At 38.8% G+C, this 21,565-nt stretch overlaps 1 protein-coding gene across 1 annotated transcript in view; it reads right to left on the bottom strand.

Annotated features, from left to right (window-relative positions):
- Nucleotides 1-20,567, bottom strand: part of myo10 (myosin X) — a 174,510-nt gene extending 153,943 nt beyond the window's left edge. The window contains exon 1 of the mRNA XM_059343807.1: nt 20,101-20,567. Coding sequence (XP_059199790.1) covers nt 20,101-20,121 — 21 coding nt within the window. The 5' untranslated portion in view covers nt 20,122-20,567. The remainder of the gene's footprint in view (nt 1-20,100) is intronic.
- Nucleotides 20,568-21,565: the final 998 nt, after the last annotated feature.

Here is a 21,565-nt window from a genome sequence, read left to right as displayed (position 1 = left end):
AAGTCACTGAGTGCACTCGCAAAGACAATCTAATAACTCTGCCGGCTCGGTCGGTGGAGAACTGGGTTAAGTGGCGAAGCGAGGCTGGAATTACTCTGCTGTGCATGTGTAAACACACTGGAAGGATCTATTTAATCACACAAGACCCCAAAGTATTTAAAACACCATATTTCACACAGTGTAATGACACTGTGGGACATACTGAATGGTACACATAGCAAAAGAGAGGTCAGTCATCCAGTCTTGATCAGGGAACATAAACACAGAGACACAACCTTCATCAAGACACTATCAAGAAATTGTCTTTTTTTTTAACATTTTAAAGGAAGTAACTAGCATCAGAACAGGACAGCAGTACATGTGATCTGCACTGCAAAAAACTCCACTAAATCTGAGGGAAATGATTTTGCTGCGTGGACAGGTAATTTCACTTGACAAGATTTCTTAAATTAAGATTTTATAAATCTAGAAATAAGCATGTTGAACACTTAAAATAAGAAATTAACTCTTAAAACAAGATCAATTATCTAACACTTCTAAATCTAAAGGTTTTTTTCTTGGTTAGAACCAAATAATTCTTCTTTTAAGAGTTAATTTCTTATTTTAAGCGTTCAACATGCTTATGTCTAGATTTAATAATCTTAATTTAAGAAATCTTGTCCAGTGAAATTATCTCTCCATGCAGCAAGATCATTTCCCTCAGATTTAGTGTTTTTATCTTGTTTTTAGACACACCTTTTTTGCAGTGTGCATGTTCATCTGCACTGGCTACCACAACAGCAAAAATAGAGAAGCTTGGACTTACAACACACATTCAAATATTAGTTTGCTGTTATTTTACAACAATAAATCAATCCTTGTCCCAGCTTGAGAAGATGCATCTTTGTAAAGATAAAGAACTGATCTACTATTCGATTAGATCTTCTTGCTATTAATCAGAGATGCAGACGAAAGAGAAGAAATGTCTTTATGCAGCTTAGAGTATCATTTCCAAAATGTGGATTGATATCAGCAGGATGTTCCTGTGGGAAATACTAGATTCATTTATGGTTTAGAAATATGAAATTGCATCAAGCAAAAGGCATCCTGAGTTTACGCCAGCGACCCAACAAAAACAAACTGTGTATTCTGACTAACGAACAGCTGAAACGCTGTAAATCAGACATATAAAGTATGTCTGTTTCTTTACATTGTGTTTGGATCAAGAAACTACACTGAGAAGTTCAGTCTGATTGATGAGGACACATACAAATGGGACGGATTTGCTTGAAAACTGATTACATGTTTGTCATTGAGGTTGCCTATACGTTCACAAAACAATCACACACGAAAGGAAGCTTTTGGTTTCTCATCAACAGTTTAACTCTGCATGATCAGTAACACCTCCAGGACCACATGGACTTAAATTTGAGGTTAAAAGCTCATTCTTAACCTTGAAAAGAGACAAAACAATAACGACATTCATGAGAATGTCGTTATTGTTTTGTTACGCAGAAACGTCTCCATGATGAAATACAAATACTGAGACATGAGTTGATTGTTCAAATCTACAAAACCTTCACTTTACACTTTGCTGTAGCTCAAAAGCAGTTCGCATTTGAATTATTTCAACGCTGCACACTCCGTTCGGACCACTTTTTATTTAATTCAGTTCTGCAGAGACTGTACACTGTAAAAAACGTCTGTAAATTTTATGGTGAAAAACTGCTAAACCACGACAGTAAAAGACCGTAAAATGATAAATGGCTTAATTCAGTTTCAGTAACAATGAAACACTGTAAATGTATATATCAGCAAAAACAGTATTTTTGACAGTTTTATTTTATTCTAAACACATTACTCCGCTGTAAAATACACTATACACTATACAAGCCATCAGTTTTGCATTTATTTTTTGTAAAAAATACTTTTCCTCACTGTTAAATGTACTAAACACCATATCTCTAAGAAATATACTGTAATATTTAATGGTAAAATCTTTAATTTATGCGGCATTTATAAAGTATTTTCTTGTCAATTATATGGCAGAACAGTGTTTTATTTTTTACAATAAATATGGAATAAAATGGCAATCTTAAAAGGGAAATCAACAGCATTAATATCATTTTACCATAATATTACAAAAAGTTGCACCTTATTTATTACGGTAAAGTTCTGGCAACCACAGCTACTGGGTTTTTTACGTAAAAACAACAGTTTTTTTTTAACCGTGTGCTCCAACTCAGACTCCATCTCTTGCTGACCTTATTGCCAGAGAGCAGTGACAGAGGGAGGAGGAGGGAGAGTATGACAGGCTGTGAGTGAACTCAGGCTGCAGCGAAGCTCTGCTGATTATTCAATGCAGGTTTTGTTCAGAGCAAGTGAAGCAAGTTTTATCGGCTGATTCAACTGCTCACTTTCTGATAAAGCACAGAGCTGTCACTTCTTACTCACTGTAGAAAAAAAATCTGTTTCGAAATAATATAATGGGGCATTCCATAGATGAGCTTATCAGCATTAGTCACTAGAGAAGTATGTCAATGAAGGATTGTGTTTAACTGCAAAACAAACCGTGAGAGTTAATCTGAATACCTCTATGACAACTTCCTCTGCTGGTAAAGATCATGTGATATGATCGAAAGCTCCAGACATTCTATGAATAAACCTTTTTGCATAAGACTGTTAATGCAACTATCAAAATATTTCTAAGATCAAGATTGAGCTTCGAATCTCAATGTTTGGTGATTTTCAAGTATCATATTTGAGTAAAAAGCACAGTATTTAACCCTTTGGAGTCCTGGGCTATTTTGTCCAGTTTTAAAATACTTTTTATTCTGCCACTTGAAAAAAAAAGTGTAACATTCAAATTTAACATATATCATATCATATCACATCATATCATACTTTAATTTGTTGCACAATCTTATTTATTCATTACCATTAACATCTCTCATTCACACCTACAGCCAATTTAGAGTCACCAATTAAACCTAAGTGCATGTTTTTGGACTGTGGGAGGAAGCAGGAGTACCCAGAGAAAACCCACGCTGACACAGGGAGAACATGCAAACTCCACACAGAAGAGCCGCAGGCGGGAGGCGAACCGGCAACCCTCTAGCTGTGAGGCGAGAGTGCTAACCACTACACCACCATGTTTATGTAAACTTTGACTTACTGGATCAACATTTTGAACCCAAAAGAAACCAAAAAACAACAAACATTAAAATCAGATTTTTAAAATCATGATGTTTTTTCCCCCTTTCGAAACATTAACGCTCAATGAGTTTCAAATGTTGCAAATGTGTTTACAGGTTGCAAATATAACATATAATTTCTATATTTTATACTAAATATATTTGACCTTATGTCTGTTTTATTTGGGTTATCATCATCAAACAAAAACTGGAGTTCCAAGCTAGTCCTTTAGAGGGAAGGTGACGACGTCGCCATGTTTTTTGTGTTGTGACGTCATGAAGAAGTAATGTGCCCATGATTTCACTGACTTAAGAGGATTAAACTTAAAAGAGGTGAAAGTAAAAGACTCCAAGAGTAGATATCCTCCAGTAAACTAAACAGATCTTGAGCTACTTCTCACGTCTGGGAATAAAAGTTTGCTGCTGCCTTTTATCTCCTTCAGCCAACGAAACAACAGCACTTAAATATGTAACTCCAAAAGCGATCTTGATTATTGAAAATGTAATAACTCCTAATGGACTCCAACAATAACTCTGTGATGTCTGAGCAGAGGAGATGCTCTGATTGTCTTTTTGGCTCCAGGAAAGAATAATCAATCAGCTCATTAAATCACATAATGACTGAACATTTTCCGAACAGCGAAGTAAAAATAGTCTGATGTGAGTACTCAGAGCAGCAGACCTGCACTCACAAGGTAACAGGATCGCATGAGAAGCAGCTAATTACTGGAAATGGATGTTTGGTTTTTCGGGTTGTGCCCAGCCTGCACTTGTTTTATGTTGTGTGTGTATGTGTGTGTATGCGTGTGTGTGTGTGTGTGTGTGTGTGTGTGTGTGTGTGTGTGTGTGTGTGTGTGTGTGTGTGTGTGTGTGTGTGTGTGTGTGTGTGTGTGTGTGGACGGGGGTTTCCAGGAAGCTGCTGTCAACACAGAGTCCTGGATCAGATAACCCTCCTCCTACATCTCTTCCAGATCTGATCAGAAACAAAACTCTATGTATCTGAGACAATAACTAATGTGATTTATAAGTCCTTTGTATGTTGGACAGTTGTCTTTTTCAGCCCGGTCCAGCTAAACCAGGGGTAGGCAACTTGAGGCTCTGGAGTCACATGTGGCTCTTCGGGCCATTTGCAGTGGCTCCCTGTGGCTGTGACACCAAAATTATATGAAATGAAATATTTCTTAACACTTCAATTTTCATTTATCATTCAGTAAAGGTTGCCGACACCTGAACTAAACCATGCACAGCAGCTGGATTCTCGTGAAATCGCAAGCTCACACGACAACTGCAGGATCCTGAGGTTGTAAATACATCTTGCCAGGTTCCAAATAATGTGTTTGAGTTGAACGACTGCAGGTTCTAACCAATCAGTGTCCTCTGAGGAGCTCCTCGGCTACAGGCAGGTACGTGTTTGTGACGGCACAGAGGTGACTGTTTGCTCTAAAATTACAATGTTACAATTTCATTTAACCAGACAAGAGTTCATACACTGTAAAAATTTTTTTATTTTTTTACGGTAAAAAAACAGCAGCTATGGTTGCCAGAACTTTACCGTAAAAAATACGGTTCAACTTTTTTAATATCACGGTAAAATTATATTAGCACTGTTGATTTCATGTTTAAGATTGCCATTTTATTCCATTTTTTACCATAAAATATTAAAAGTTTTTCCATGAAAAGAAACGCTGTTCTGCCATATAATTGACAAGAAAATACTTTATAAATGCTGCATGTATTAAAGATTTTACCATTAAATATTACAGTATATTTCTGTTAGAGATATGGTGTTTAGTACATTTAACAGTTAGAAAAAGTATTTTATAAAAAATAAATGGAAAAATGATGGCTTGTATATATGTTACAGTATAATTTTTGATACAAACACGTGCCAGTGTATTTTACAGTGGAGTAATCTTTTTGTTTTTGATGTAAAAAAAAAAACCTGTTTTGGCTGATATATACATTTACGGTGTTTCATTGTTACTGAAACTGAATTAACCCATATATCATTTTACGTCTTTTACTGTCATGGTTTAGCAGTTTTTCACCCTAAAATCTGCAGACATTTTTTACAGTGTACAACACAAGGAAATATCCAGTCAAAACAACACATGAGGAAGTGCTTTGGGAGAAGGTTTTCTCCCCCCTCCCATTTTATATGAATGAAGGAGTTCAGGTCAGCAGGAGCTGGAGTTATAAACAACAATGGCAGCTCCTGCAGAGGTTAGCATAGATGCTGCAACAGCATCATTTCTATCAGAAATTGAGAGTGTTTCTGCATTAAAAGAAGAGCAGAGGGCAGCACTGAAGGCTTTTGCTCCCCTTCCAACAGTAATAGACAGATGGTTCCTTCAGACACCTCTCAGAGTATTTTTAAGGTGTCTGCACTTTCCTGAACTGTTTCCAATTACAGTTTCTGTTTAACAAACCATCTGACAGCGTCAGGTTAGTTTTACGCTGTGATCATTACAAGAAGTCTTCAGCTGTCGGCCACAGAGCAGCTACACTGGGACAGCTCAGGGTTGAAAGCTTTGCTCAAGAGCACTTCAGCAGTGGAATACACAGCTTTTCCCCCCTGATTTAACTCGTGAGACAGTCCGGACTAAGTGCTCCTCACAATTTGTCCTTTAGTCCAAAGGATCACATACATTTATAACAATAAATTTAACCCTAAAGCCCCTAAAACCTGCAGGGGGGTTTGAAAAGTATGTTTTCTTTAAAAAAAAAAAAAACCTCTAAAAATACAAGGTTAACTATAGAAAGAAACTGAAAGTGACCAAAAAAGAGCTTAAAATGTTGATATTTCTGTCAGAATCACTTTATTCTACATGTGTGATTTAAAACGTGCCCATAAATAAAGCGTTTGCACTAACCAGATCCTGTTAAAAACATTAAATTCTGCTCCTCAGACACACTATGAAGACATGATTGATTCTGCTGACATGAACAGTCACGTGACAAATATTGACTGAAAATCTGTTTACACAGAGCAGAGAGGAGCGGACAGGAGAGGCTGGAAACATGACAATACTTCAATATGTACAATATGTGGAGAAAACTGTTTTTACCCAATATTTGTGACACTTGTGGGCACTTGGAAAAGTGCTTATATATAAATCCCATTTTCTTTCACAATTTAAAAAAAAATATTCATCAGAGAAATTGAACTTGTGATTGAGAAGACATCAGAGTACCACAACACACAGACATGTATGACGTATGTTGGCCTGTAAAGACTGTTACACTCTTTAAGGGAATGGAAAAAGTCAGACATCTTCCTTCCTGCAGGTGTTTCTATTAAATCATCACAGTTTTGTGGGCCAGGTGACATTTGTGGATGGGTTTTTATTTGTGGGCTGGGGTGGGTGTGTGTGTGTGTGTGTGTGTGTAGTTGTGTATAATACAATGCAGTGTGTGTGACGACTGCAAACTGCCCTAAGGTATGTGTATGAATCATGAATTACAACACATCACTCTGCACATGAAACGACAAAACAAGTTGCAATGCCAACTGCACACTTTTCGTGTGTGTGTGTGTGTGTGTGTGTGTATGACAGGTGAAACACAATCCCAGTGTGTGCAGGTGAGAACATGCAGATTAAATCTCAGTGAAACCTTCAGTTGTTTAGCACTTTGTCATCTTGGCTTTTCTTTTAGCTTGTTGTTTTCATAATTTTATTGGTGTATTTTATTTGTCCAGTTATCTTCTGATGGTGGTTGGCATTCCTTTTTCTTTTTTTTTCTTTTTTACAAATATTAACCATAAAATTGAAGTAGAAATGTGTAAATATAATGGGATGTTATAGTTTTTGTTTGTTGTTTGTTTTGAAATACAGTATGATTCAAGGGCTTTAAATGTAACTTTAAATTGAATGTAAAAACAAATTGTAAAAAAAAACTGTAAAAAGTCCTGCAGCAAAAGTTGCCAAATACTTAACGTCATATTACAGTAAAAAGTCAAAAGTAAAAAAACGTTTGTTATTCTACATATACATATATATATATATATATATATATATATATATAAAATTTATACAGATATTTACTGTATCTTCTCTATTTTTTATAGAAATTATCTGTTAAATAATTTAATGTTATCTGACAGTAAGTCTTTACTGTTTTTTTCTCTTTTCTGCCTTCAGACAGCCTCTCTGACAGGGAACTGAAGCAGTTATCTATGCTTGCTTGACCAGACATCGTTGACAAAAACAATAATTTTATATGAATAAAAAGATCAAACTTTGAACCGTTAAACCAGAAATAAATGTTGACCAGAATCTTGGTCCCAAGAGACATTAAATTGCATCAAAATAAGGTAAAAGCACACCGATCACAATGCTCATCTTTTGCAGCAGAGTGACACACAGATAAATCAAACAAGGTCAGATTCAGAAACTTCCTTCATGCTTTTAATTGACCGTTCCAGCAGCGGGGCACCTCGCCGCAGCGGGCCACCGAGGGATTAGTGTCAGGAGAACGTCTCAGACGTAAACTCATTTTACTGGATTTTGAAATATTGCCTCTGCAGCCACTGAACCAAGAAATGAGCTCTGATGCAGCGGAGTGAAGGCTCCCGTGTTACTGCGGAGCTGCACTGTAAGTATGTGGTCAGACTGACGTGGAGACACATCACATACAGCAGAACTGATGGATTTTAACATCGTCTTAATGCCGTTTCTGCTTTATTACACAGTGACACAGGAGGTCATGCTGAGGTCAGGTGGCTTCACCTCAACATTATCATACATCAAGGTGCACCAGTATTTTATTTATTTTTTAACTACAGTTTACTTGCAACGAATGGGGACTTACATACACTGGCAAAAATGATTTTCCATAAATCTATTGTAATAATTTAAAGTTTTTTTTCACAAGTGCAAATGAAATGGAAGTTAAAATCTGTAATTAATATAATGGGACATTATAGATATTTTTAACAGTATTATTGAATTGGTTTATAGTCTTGAATGGTAAATTACAGCGAATCATATGTTAAAATAAAATAAAATAAAAATAAATACACAAAATACACATCATATTGCCGAATGTAAAAAGAATGGCAACTTTGTTTTTTTAAAGTAAAACAAAAATAAATAAATAAATAAATCTGTAAAAACTTCGGCAGCAATGGTCGCTAAACACTGACCGTCAGAATAAAGATATTAAATATATATTATCAGCATTTTTAAAAGTTATTCTCTGTAAAATAACTTAAAGTTGTTTACCGTTATTTGATGGTAAGTATTTGGTAAATTTTGCTGCCAGACTTGTTATTGTTTTTAATATAATGTGATGACAACTGAACCAACCCCAAAACAACTGAGCACATTTGGAAGAACTTTCCCGGGATTGAAAGTTTAGAGGACACCTAGAAGGTGAACCTGAAAGATCTCAACCTGACCTATTTTAAGACATAAAAATACTCTTTTTATATGTTTTTGCCACCCTCATTTTCCCTTGTTGGAAAAAAACAGAATTGATGGATATGCAAAAATTGTGTATTTCAAAACATTTTCCTGCTGGACACTAAACTCAGTATGTTTAATAAAGCTTCCACATCACAGAGTTTTGGACTATGATTGGCAAAAAAGGGAATCGTTCACATTAATCTTTGTAACAGAACCAAAAGAAAGCTGATCATTTAATAAGATGACTGTGTTTAATCTAGAAGTGATTGTGCAGCAGAAACAGAGCATGTTCTGTACGAACACATGTGGAGGGAGTTGGAGAGAGGGAGAGGTTAGGAAGTGTCGGGATCCAGAGGAATGTTTCAGAGCCATCCGGCAGGAAGTGAAGACTTTATGGAAAGCCGGAGGAGGAAAGAATAGAGGAGGAGAGAACAGAGGGAGAGGAAGGTGACGAAACGCTAAAGAAGACACAAAGAATTATGGATGGAGGGAGAGAAACACTGTCCCTGCTGATCAAACTCAAGACTTGGAGTGAAGGATTACTCCAGCAGGACTAATACTGTACTCAAGACAATTTGAAACAATTGTGACTCAGTTTGTGTTGATCAGACTCTGGAAAAAAATGATTTTTACAAGTCACATTTCTTTCATCAAACTCTCCATATCGTGACATGGGCACTCTAGTGGATCATCTTTTTATCTATAAAAAAATATTTTACAATGAGGACAATAACTCAGTTTCCTGTGTTAAATTTGGCACCATATTATGGCACCAAATCAGGTTTTAAATACAATGAATTGTCTAAAATGGTGTAAAAACATTTTTTAATGATAAAGTCATTATCTTTGGTGTTATTATACCATCAAGATGCTGGATGCAACTAAGTTAAGCAACTAGCTGTCCATCTTCCACATCATCATCATTTATTTTCAGCTATTGTTGGTGTTCCTTCATGCTGTATAAAAATGTCCGTCAACTCTCATCCGCTGGACACTTGGATTTCCTCTCAAACACCTTCTACTGGATTAGTATCCACTATTTACAAAGACCTGCTCTACAAAAATTCCAAACCTTTGGGAATAATCAGTTCCTGGAACCGTGAACTAGAGGGTCTTGGTTGTGATCTGGACTGGGACAATATTTGGAACATACACATATCATCAAATAATCCAGCACATCAACTTATTCATTATAAGTTTGTGCATACATTTTATGCCACACCATACAGACGCTTTACAATTAAACTGACAGATGATCCCAACTGTACAAAATGTGATCAGAACAATGTTGGCACATATCTTCATGTTTTTTGGGAATGCCCCTCTGTGTCTGGCCTTTGGTCCAAAGTGCATAGGTGCCTTGAAAATATTTTAGGGGTTCCCATCCCGGTGCATCCCCCTCTACTTCAATGATGACTCCATTCTTAGTGGCAATACCAGATTTGCACAGAGGAAAATTATATTTGCAGGATTGACTGCTGCTAAGAAAACCATAATATACTCATTGTTTTCCCCAGACACCTCATCAGCAAAAGAATGGCTAAATTGCTTTAGAGACATTGCTCTTTTAGAAAGGTGACTGGCTGTCATACACAAAGCGCTGAGCATTTACAGTGCAGGCCTGGGACGCCTTATTGGTTCTCTTTCTGACATAACATTACTTGCTCGCATATAAGGTGTTACTGTGAATTATACTGTCTTTATGTATCTGTATTGTCTCCCCCTTTTTATTCTTTTTTCTTTCTCTTTCTCTTATTAAAATCTTTAATGGCAAGGAAATGGCATTATCTTCATAATGTAATGTAATATTCAAACTGTTTAATAAAAGTCACAAAAAAATGTTCGTCAATGAGTATTTTTCCATATACGTTAAAGAATTACAGCTGTGAGTGAGCTTAAACAGGTTAAGGAGATTGCACATTTTCTGAAATTAAAATAAAAACAAATAAAGACAATTTTAACACTAATCCTGCAGACCTAATCCTCTAACTGATGCGTTTACAGTCAGAACATATGTGTGAGCTCCGTCTGAGCAGCACAATAAAATGACCTGGTGGACCATGACGGCCTCTTTATCACAATAACGCAGACCTACATACATACACAGGGCTGCTATTGTGGCGCCTAAATCATGGATTGACCTACAAACTGAGACGAGAACCTGGGCGACATTGTTGTGGAGCAAGTCAAAAATGTATCTTATCTTAAAAGAAGTAATCCCTCGGTATGTGACAGTGCTGTGATGAAATTAGTGTGGCTGTTTATGGCTCTGTCTTGTTGTTTAATCTACAATATCTCAGGAAGACATCTGGGAGCCTCCATACGTATTAAAACATTTAAATCTGAAAACTAGAGTCAATGGTTATCTTGCACGGCAGCTGGGTTCTTGTGATATTACAAGGTCATGCAGGAGAAGAATTGCAGGATTACAATCATGCAACCAGCGAGAAGATGAGGCAATGATGCTGCAGCGGCTTCACTATTTCTTCATTAAAAGAAGAGCACAGAGGGCTTGTGGTTTCAGCAAGGACTGTGTGTGATGGTGATGTGGTCATGTTTGCTTTGTCTGACAAACTGGTTTTAATAAAGAAAATGGCTTTAAGCCCCTTTTCACCACAGGAACTCTCCCAGCAATAATTTCAGAAAGTCAGAAACCGCACGAGAATTTGCCATTTTTTTGCTATTTGATTAATTGCATTGACTTCTTGGTTCCTCAGTTGCGGTGAATTCCTGGTGTAAACAGGAATAAAAAAGTGTCTTTTTAGTTTCTAGTTTAGACAGAAACTATTTTGTTGTGAAGCACCATTAAACAAAAAATGTAAAACAAATTCATCACTTTGTTGTCAGTTTGGGAAGCAGTGTGTTTTCCTCTAATGCTGAAAGTTTTATAATTTCTTAACATTTGCAACCTGGTTTGTATAATATAGTTTTAAACACGTTGGTAATGTTTTGATGCACATGCACGTGTTTCAGGTCAGGAAAACATAACAGGATTAGGTGTAAAATCACATTACTACTGTACAGCGTTATGTTGGTGACCTAGAACATGAATAAACAAGTATCCAACAGGACATGCATGAGATATGAACACCTATACTGGCCTACAAAGCCTAACTGCAGTAACTACAGTTTTGGTTGAAATTGGGTTATAACTAAAAATGAACTCCTTGATGTCTGTTAAGTTTTAGATTCCAATTTTGCCTTATTTCAGAGAGATAATGACACAAAAATCGCAGTTAAAAATACAACATTACTTTATAGAGTTGTTTTAAACACGTTTTAAACACAATTATAACAAAGTAAATTTGAAAATGTTTATTCACTGAAAACAAAATATAAAAGCTGAAAGAAGACAACAACATTGTACTTACTGCATCCTGGTGTTGCTTTACTATTGGAACCTTTTACAGCAAAACCAGAGTGCAGTAACTACATTTTTGGGGTCAAAGGTCAAATAAATGATCTTGATTTTTGAGCATTGAAATGACATCATCAATACATGTAGAAATAAGTGTCATATCACTGACCTACCTATAACCCATTTGGCTGGCCAGTTAAAAAACGTTAAAAATCTTTAAAGCAGTTTTTCTCAGTTTAACCCTTTGCGTAGTTACTGCAGTTAGGCTTATTAGGGCAGAATATTCTTGGACAGAGTCCTGGGTTTTCATGCAATCACCTCCGCTCCTGACCATGTGTCCATAGTCTGTATGCAACGTAAACTGACAAAATTCCATGGAACACCTGCAAAATTCAGTGCATTACTTTTCATTTGAAAACCTACAAACCTGCCTGCACTCCTTGAGTCACCACCATGGTGCTGCTATTAATATGAAACATTTAAATGAGAATTTCAGTATGCATTCAGCAGTGCGGCCAGAGAAGGAAATTAAAATGAATAGGTTTCCTTTCCTGTCTGGGCCTGGGTCTGGAGCTCTTTGTTTGATTTCCCACAGTCACAGTCGCCCCTCTGCCCCAAATACAGCCGTCTGAGAGCTGTGAAACCAGTTTAAGATGGAGTGCAGGCGGCGCTGGCTCACATCCAGAGTGTCTGCCTCCTTGAGAAGGTGTTATTTCAGCAGCAGGATAAAAAAGACTCACCAGGCCGGCGGTCGAGCTCGCTGACTCGCTCTAACTCGTTTTTTTCCTAAACATTAAAATGACGTGAGAAATAAGATACCAGCTCACTGTATGTGACTGTGCTAAAGAATAGTTTTCTTGCAAACTTGATTTGAAATTTTAAGGCAAGAAAGCAAGACTGTAACAGCCACAGCTCAGATTCAACTTCACCTTTACACTATGTGGCCAAAAGTATGTGGACAGCCCAGTTTCTTATGGTTTGTGTTGGACTCTTTAGCATACTATCATATTTTAAGCAGTACTCCTCCAACTTTGTGCCAACTGTTTGTGTTTGTTCCTTTCTTGTTTCCTCAGGAGACTGTCCCTGACCAGTGGCGGTTCTAGACCAATTTTACTGTGGGGGCCAAGGAGGGGCCAGTGTTTAATCAGAGGGGCACATTAGCATATTAAAAAATGGCAAAGATGATATTTAAGCATTCAAAATCTTTATTTTAGCTCATTTAAACATCTCATTTAAGTATATTTGGAAGATACAAATACATTGATTGAAACAATGAGGCTTACCAATAACAATTATTTTTATACGACAATGACATTTCTCATTTTTGTGCACAATTATTTTTTTTATTTTGAAAGTGCTGTACAGTCAGAATGATCTTTTTATATATATATATATATATGCAATATTTTATTGCACAATTAAACCATCATACAATGTACACATTCTTGGTTCCTTTTTTGAACAATGAGATATTGTTTGAACAAAAAAATAGGTAAGAATTGTTCCGCCGTTCATCATTATAAATTGATCATTTTATTATTAATTTGACGCAGGAGCCACAGCAGGGGCCAAGGGCTTCCTCACAGGGGCAGTGGCCCCTGTAGGCCCCTGTGTAGAACCGCCACTGTCCCTGACACAAAGTCACGACTTTAAAGAAATGGTTAACACACGTGTTGTGAACGTATTTCCAAATATAGATCACCACGAAAACGCAGAGGAACACTGGTGAGGAAGGTTGTGAGATGTGGTCAAAATTTTGGAATTACAAAGTGAGTGGACTGTTTGTTTAGAATCGTTTGACAAATTGCAGTTCTCAGGGTCAAAAATGTCTTCAATCGTCACACACTTGTGTCTGCATACTTTCGGCCATAGTTCATTTCTGAGATGTTTTGCTGTAGTTTGACTTTTTCTTTTGCACTGCCTTTCCTTCTACTAAGACAAGAGTCACTCATCAGGTATGAAAAGGAGACCTATTTGCCGCTGAGATTCCTCTGACTCTGATTGGTTGGTGGCCAAGATGACCTGAAGAGACTCCTGAAAACACAACGCAGCCGACTGCAACACTTCAGCTGTACATACAACACAGTTGTCCTCCGAGTGTCTGCAGCACACACAACGACAAATCTGCAAGCTGTTTAAATTCCTTTCAGATCCTTGTGGCTGCTCTGCAGGTGTCAGGTTTCAGCTTGAAACAAGCCAAAGACACACAGAGGGAGGGAGGGAGGGACGCTCTGACACAGCACAGAGACTCGTACAACTCAAATGAAGCAATTTCAAATGAGCAGGGCTTCCGTTTGTTGTGGGGAGCCTATTAACGTCTATGATTGGGCTGTTACTTTTATGGCTTTAATGAGAAATGCAGATATCCGAAGCTTGTGGGAGAAGAAAAGTGTGAAAGAATATGAAGTGCTGGAAGTGTCATGACCAGGTTAACGGGTGCGGCCATCAGATTCTCACAGTAAAGTGAAGTATAACTGTGGAACTGTGACTTTATTACAGCCATGAAGCAGAAGTTCTCAGCAGAGTTCAAACCTCTGAGCAGCTCGTCGCCAGCTCTCAGCTCACACTGCCAAAACTGCAGCCGCCGTAACGCTTCATGTTTGCTGATCATTTGTCTTCCACAGATCATTTTCTAACAAAATAGCACTTAAATGCAACGCAGCTTGGCCAACTTGGACGGCTATAAAATAGGACACGGAGAATTTCCAACGTATTGAGACATAAAATTCAGAGTTTTCAGGCTCTATCTTTTTCCTAAACAGCCGACCAGTCTGACTCAGCGGATGCAGACTGTTGCTATAAGCCTCACATTGGTCATGTCTCTCATGTGCTATTTTCCTCCTCTTTATCTCTACTATATTTTGCAGGAGCAACATTTCTGCATCTGGTGCTTAAAGCTGCCAAGACAATAAAGAAAAACCACCACACTACAGCGATTCCCCCCTGATAGCAGAATGATAATGGTGGCAGCTGTGGAGGTAGATCTGGCTGTCCGGCTACTTTTTTATACAAATGTCAGTTTTAAGTCAGAACTTTACTTCAGCAAGCAAGTCTAGACAATTGGATTGTGGACCATTTCAAATGGTTGCATGTTTAAATCTGCTCTACTCTCAACATGGGTTCTCCCACAGTGCAAAAACATGCAGTTTAGGTTTAATGCTGACTCTAAATTCCGCCTAGGAGTGAATGAGGCTCCGTTTACATGATGACGGTTTGAACAGAAGACGCAAAAGTGACATCACGTCTTCACTTTTTATTCCGCGTTTAGACGAGTGTTTCAGGAGGAAATCTGCTGCATACGGTGACGCTAAAGTGTGTGAATTGGATTGGCTATGACAGGCAGCATCACTTAAAGCGAAAAGAGCATCTTTGGGCATGTGGAAGTTTTCACGCCACGCGTTTTCATCAGCTACTCCTTCCACAAAGTTCTTCACCATCCACTAGATCTCCCAGGTCTCGTCCAAAGCCGTCTGGCTCGCCTCCCACCAATTGGTGCATCCAAAATGTGATAGAGGTAATTCCAGATCCTTCTCTGTTCACTAATACTATCTGTACATATCCTGTACATTTGGTGGAAAGACTCCTATAAGTTTATTAGAGCTGCCAGAGCAGCTTGAAGGTCCCACGCATGGAAATAATCCCACATGTTTGTTTATTTTCCTGTACTGGAGCATGTATGTGACATAAACACATACGTGACGTGAGGAGATCTGAGCAGAGTTTTGTGTCTTGGCAGTGTAGATGGACACGCTACGGCGGAGCGGATTACAGTTTTACAATCTTCAAGTCCAAGTTCAGATAAATGGTTAAAGATAATGAATTAATTTCTAAAAGACTTTACTTAGCTTTGGGAACTTTAATAGAGCTGTGAATGCATTAAAAAAGCATTTCAAAACAAAGGTGTGCAGTGTGCAGTGTTTCTACCATCAGAGCCACTCTGATCTCCTGCTCCTCTGATGTATAATTTTACTTATCTGTGTTCCTGAATCATTTATTCTGACAGCGATCACTGCAAACCCACACCTGAGAAAACCCGCTCTCTGACTGGTGGAGAGGTGAAGCCGACCTTGCACCACGCCCACCAGTTCAAATAAAAACAAACCCTGTAACCTTGTGTCAGGCTCAACGGTCTGACTCCACTGTGTCAACACACACACACACACACACTCCTTCAGCACACACACTGCAGGTCCTGCTGCCTCACAGCACAAACTGATCCGCTGCTGCCCGTTCATTGGATATAAAAAAACTGGAGTTGGGCCAGTCAGTGGCACCCACAGACTAGGGTTTTCTCTTGTGCAGCCTCCGGGGTGTCAGACTGTGAAGCTGAATGAAACCTGCCTCATCCTGCTGCCAGCAGCTGCTGATTTTAGTGGAGAATTTTATTGTTTCAAAATGCCATTTAAGAGGTTTTCCACTCTGCAAAAACTCTTAATTTCTCTGGGATTCTATGTGGGTTGGTAAACGTGGTAACATACAAAAATACTGAAAAGGTTTGGGGTTTTTAAAAGGTAATTATGTCAGTACTCAACATAATTATCTAGTGAATGTGGTTTTCAAACTGCATTTAGACCACAACTGGACTAAACCAGTTTAATGAGTATTAAATAGTATGCTGCTCACTTGTGCTGGTCCTTAACACTCAAATGTTTCTATGTCTGGCAGCTTTTTCTCTGCATCACAGTAGAAGCTCTGCAGTATATCGAGTGATTGTTTTTGGACAGGAAAACTGATTCATGTTCCTAAAAAGTGATGAAAATCTGCAGTCAGACTCTATTTATAGTCCCTGGACTGACTCGGTCCAGACTGTTTTGGCTGCAGCTCAGTAATTAGAGACGAGTGTCTTTGTCGACACATTCATGTCTCTGTAGTTTGGGACAATGGGCTTTGCTGTATCTTTTCAGTACAACATTTCATTTAAGTGAGGCTGTTGGAAAGACCTCTCAGACTTCAGACACTAAGGAACAACTATTAGTACTCTATGGAACAAAATACTGCATGACAAAAAAGGAGGTACTGTTTTCCTGGGATATTAATAACTAGGGTTCTCCTCTCCAAGCTCCAAAACACACAGCCACTACAATAACTACATATACTTAGAATAACACATTCCTAAAACAATTGTATAAACCCTCTGAACCTCTCAAAAATGTTTTTTTTTTTCACATATTGTACTCATATAAGTTATAATTGTCATGTTCTAGCCTTTCCTGTCCTCTCTGCTCTGTGTAAACCGATTTCCAGTGAATATTTGTCACGTGACCGTTCATCTCAGCAGAATCAATCATGTCTTCACAGTGTCTCTGAGGAGCAGAATTTAATGTTTTTAACAGGATCTGGTTAGTGCAAACGCTTTATTTTTGGACATGTTTTAAAAGACACATAGAATCAAGTGATTCTGACAGAAATATCAACATTTTAAGCTTCGTTTGTATAACTTTTTCGAACTGAAACTTGCATAACCTATGATCTGTTCAAGGACCGTCAGAAAGTTCTAACTCTGCCAATAATGCCTGATTTTACAGTTTCTTTCTATGATAAATGGCTGATCACTGACTGTGTTTATTTATTTCATTCTAAGGTTTGGATTGCCAGTTACAGTCTCCTTTTTTCCCCTGAAGAGAAATATCAGTGTACACCAGACTTTATTCCACCACTTGCTAAAACAGTGACAGCAGGCAGCAAAACAAAGCTTCCTGCAAACAGCAGTGAATGATCACACACAAAGAATTTACTCATATCAAAATGTGCCCATTTGTGGGTCTGAGTTTGCACAGATGATCAGAAGTGATCAGAAGTGTCGAAGTGTTTCTGTATTGACTCGGGGGGTAAACAGTGAGCTCAAGGAGGACAGTTTTGTCAACAGTGTCTTTGTCCAGCCTCCAGTTACTGCGGGTCCCTCACCTAAACTGTCTTCAATATAAATATGAAACACTCCAGTTTCCTTGCCAGTTCAAATTCCTTCTCTTCTCAAACTGTCGGCCTCCATCTGCGGCGGCTGGAAGCTGGTTTACTTCCTTGTCAAATGCCCTTTTCCTTAAAGACTGGGCTCTTTGTTTCAGCTGCGATTAGCTGGCAGATATAAAGGCAGGCAGGCCGATATTTGAGACTATTGTGCACGCCTGCCTGCCTCTGGCACTCACAAATATTCCCCCCCCCCCTCTCTCTCTCCCTCTCTCGACAGGACTTCCAGGGAGAGCTCAAAAGCCAGATGTAGCGTCATGAGACCGGCTCGGCTTTGCTCTGCTCTGCTGCAGCAGAGAAAAAAACCTTAAATCTCAGAGTGTTTGTTTAACTCTGCCTGAATGCTCTCACGAGCGCCTATGAGCTCAGTGAGTCTTGTGACCTTTGGCCTCACAGGGTTTTGAAAATGCACGAACACCAATGAGAAAGCAGGTAGTCTCTCAACCAGGAAGCAGAACTGTTCAGCTGCCTAACCGTTACACTATTACCTGAGGAGAAACTGGTTTGAAATCGCTCTCAGTGTCTCAGTGTGGTTCATCCAGAGCCGGTCTGTCAGCTAAACTTCTGCTGTGATGACAAGCACTTCTCCTAAAGGCTTGCAGACCCAAAAGGAAAAAAAACACTGAGGAATGACTCAGGTTAGCTGCCGTTACCTGGCTGGCGTCATCACACAGAGGTGTGGATACTGATGTCGTAAGTCGACCGCAAAGAATGCTTATTAGCTGTGAGTCAAACTTTGTGGAAGATTTACACAGCAGGAGCTTGAGACTGACAGGAGTAACCACCTGACAGACTGTAATGTGCTTTAATATCATGGAAGATAAACACACCTGAACCACCCACCTGTTGGTTTGTTTACACACCTCACACACATAGTTATATCTCAATCAAACTGAGATTATTCCAGGGATACAAACACATAGAAAAACTGCTTTTTGGTGCAAAATAAACATGTTTTGTTCATATAGTAACCAGCCAAAGATTATTACTTACTTTTTAACAACTAATGATTTTTTCCTGTTCAATGAATTCATTGTTTGTTCTACACAACAATAGAAATAACTGATAACAGTGAAACACGTCCTTCCATCACCACGTCCTAGAGCCCAAGCTGACTACTTCAGATGTCTTAATCTGTCCAAACAACAGTCTAAAAACTGAAAGATATTTCATTTATGAACATAAAAGACCGAGCAAAGCAGACGTCACAGCTGAGGACCAGTGGATGTTCAGATAGGAGAGTGAAAGAAATAACACATTATCAGAACAATTCAGTGTTAACTTTCTGTCACTTGATTAATTATTAACTGGCTAAGTGTTTCAGCTCTTAATATGATAACAGGATGTTTTCACAGGGAGATAAAATGGTACCTTTTCCCAGAGAATAGATGGGTTTTGCTTATACAGAAGTTTGCATTGAAATGATCAAACACTGGATTCAAATCATCTAAAACTGTCCCCAGCTGCCTCATGACACAGTTTGCAAACAAAAACTAAAACCTCAAACTGTCCTTCATCATACAACCATTTAATAAAAAGGCTCTCTGCTGTCTGCTGGCCAATCAAACACTCCCTGAGGGTCCCAGGTTCAGACTTCTATTAATAGCTTTACAGCACATTTTTTTCCTGGAGGAAACTAGAAAAGAGGTGCGGAAATACCACAGATCCACTGGGACCCTGTCCAACCCCCAGTCTGACCAGCTCAGTCCCTCTGATATATCCATACCATACACGCATAGGGTCTTACAATACGTGTGTGTGTGTGTGTGTGTGTGTTGCTCCAATGAAACCCCTCTGCTACTTCAGTAGGAAGTCATAGTAGTGAGATTATGTTGACTTTATTGTGTTGAACTGTGTTTTTGTCACAGTTAATTTCCATGATACAGTAGTTCTGGTGCTTAGTACTGAGTTGATAATCATTTAATTGCACTTTATGGTATTTGTATCCTTTATAAGAGCCATAGCAATAATAGAAGTAGAATTAAAAGTTAGGTTGTTGCTCCATGAGTTGCTCCGAAACACAATGACACAGGTTTAAAGTGCATGTTTAAAAGTTTCAATAGTTCTAAGCATCCTGAAATTTATCATAGGGATCATCAGTGTTATCAGCACATGAAGTGTTGAAGCTCCTGGAGCCCAGTGAGTCCAACATGTTGCATGAATGAAGCAGTGAAACACTTGAGTGGTGGCGTCTTACCTCTGTGAAGAAATTATCCATCGCCCTCGTTATTTTAATCCCCGAGGATTTACTGTATGGAAACCGCGCGTCCGGTCAGTCCCACTCATGTGTTGTTAGTGTGAGTCCACGCACAAACAAAAAGGAAGCAGATCCGAGACTTTTAGTCCATGGTGTTCCTCCTGATCGTCTGCAGGATGGAGGACAGACAGACAGTCAGTCAGTCAGTCAGTCAGTGGAGCTACTGTAGTAAATTTACTCTTTGTTTCATGGGTTAGTGCTCCAGGAGAGACAACAAGAGTCCTTTAAAAAAAGTTTGGTGTCTTCTCCTCCTGGAGCCCGGACTCCCCTCTGTGTGTCTCTGTGTGTCCCTGTGTCCTCTGTGTCCTCAGGTCTGTCTGTTGGTTGTTTGGTCAACACTCAAACGTGCAGCACGAAAGAATAAACCGGTCAAACTTTAGAAACGCTCACTCAGTCAGTCAGTCAGTCAGTTAGACCGGTGCACAATAATCCTGAAGCTCCACCTCTCCACCCACCAGCCCGCCCCCTCCTCCTCCTCCTCCGCCTCCTGCTCCTCCTGCGCCTCCTGCAGCCCGCTGTCTCTCGGACTCCTCCTGCTGTCAACATATGGAGCCCAGAGCTGAGGAGTCAGAGTGGAGGAGGTGTTTGCATGTAAAAAGCGCATCTCTGCACTTTATAGTAGCACTTTAGCGCTTTGTATTTTGTGCAGTCAGGTATATTACTCACTGTGCATTATAAATAGTTTTATTTGTGTAATAGTGAAATTCTCAGCTGTCTATATTGTCTATATTGTTTTTTTACTTTATATTTCTTTTTGTCTAAATTGTTAGTACTTTTATATTTCTTGTTAGTATGTTTTTTTTCTTTACATTCTTATTTTATTGATGTTTGTGGGACTAATGAAGAAAGAACTGAAGAAGAACTTTCTCTGCTGGTGAAGCTCAAGTTATATGATCGAAAGCTCCAGAACAGCCACTAAATGCACCCTATGGTGAGTTTGTTTCATCAACAAAATTATAACATTTGATTCCAGCGAACGGGAGGTTATTTCAGGGAAACAGTAGTCTTTTTTGACCTTGGAAACTTGTATTTGGAGCTCCCACTATATCACATGGTCTCAGAAGGGAACAGAGTTTTCACAGTTATCCTAAAAGTGCTGTGACGCTCGATCATTAACAGCCATGTGTCACACCGTGGTGAGGTCTTGGGTTTTTATGTTTGGTCTCGTCACTGCTTTTATTTTGAAAAGTAACTCTCCTCTCGTTTCAGATCACCTGCCCCTCCCTGTGTGTGTCACCTGCCTGAGTGTCTCCCCTAATTACCAATTGTGTTCACCTGGTGCTCCCTCCCTCGTGTTAAATAGTCTGTGTCTCCCTTGTCCTGTGCCAGTGTGTCGTTTTTCGTCTCGCCAGCATTTCCACAGTTCTTGTCATTGCCACAGTCATCTGCCTTGCTTCGTTTTCAA

Source organism: Centropristis striata, chromosome 11, assembly GCF_030273125.1.
Source record: "Centropristis striata isolate RG_2023a ecotype Rhode Island chromosome 11, C.striata_1.0, whole genome shotgun sequence".
NCBI lineage: Eukaryota > Metazoa > Chordata > Actinopteri > Perciformes > Serranidae > Centropristis > Centropristis striata.
This window is presented reverse-complemented; position numbering and strand designations above follow the sequence as displayed.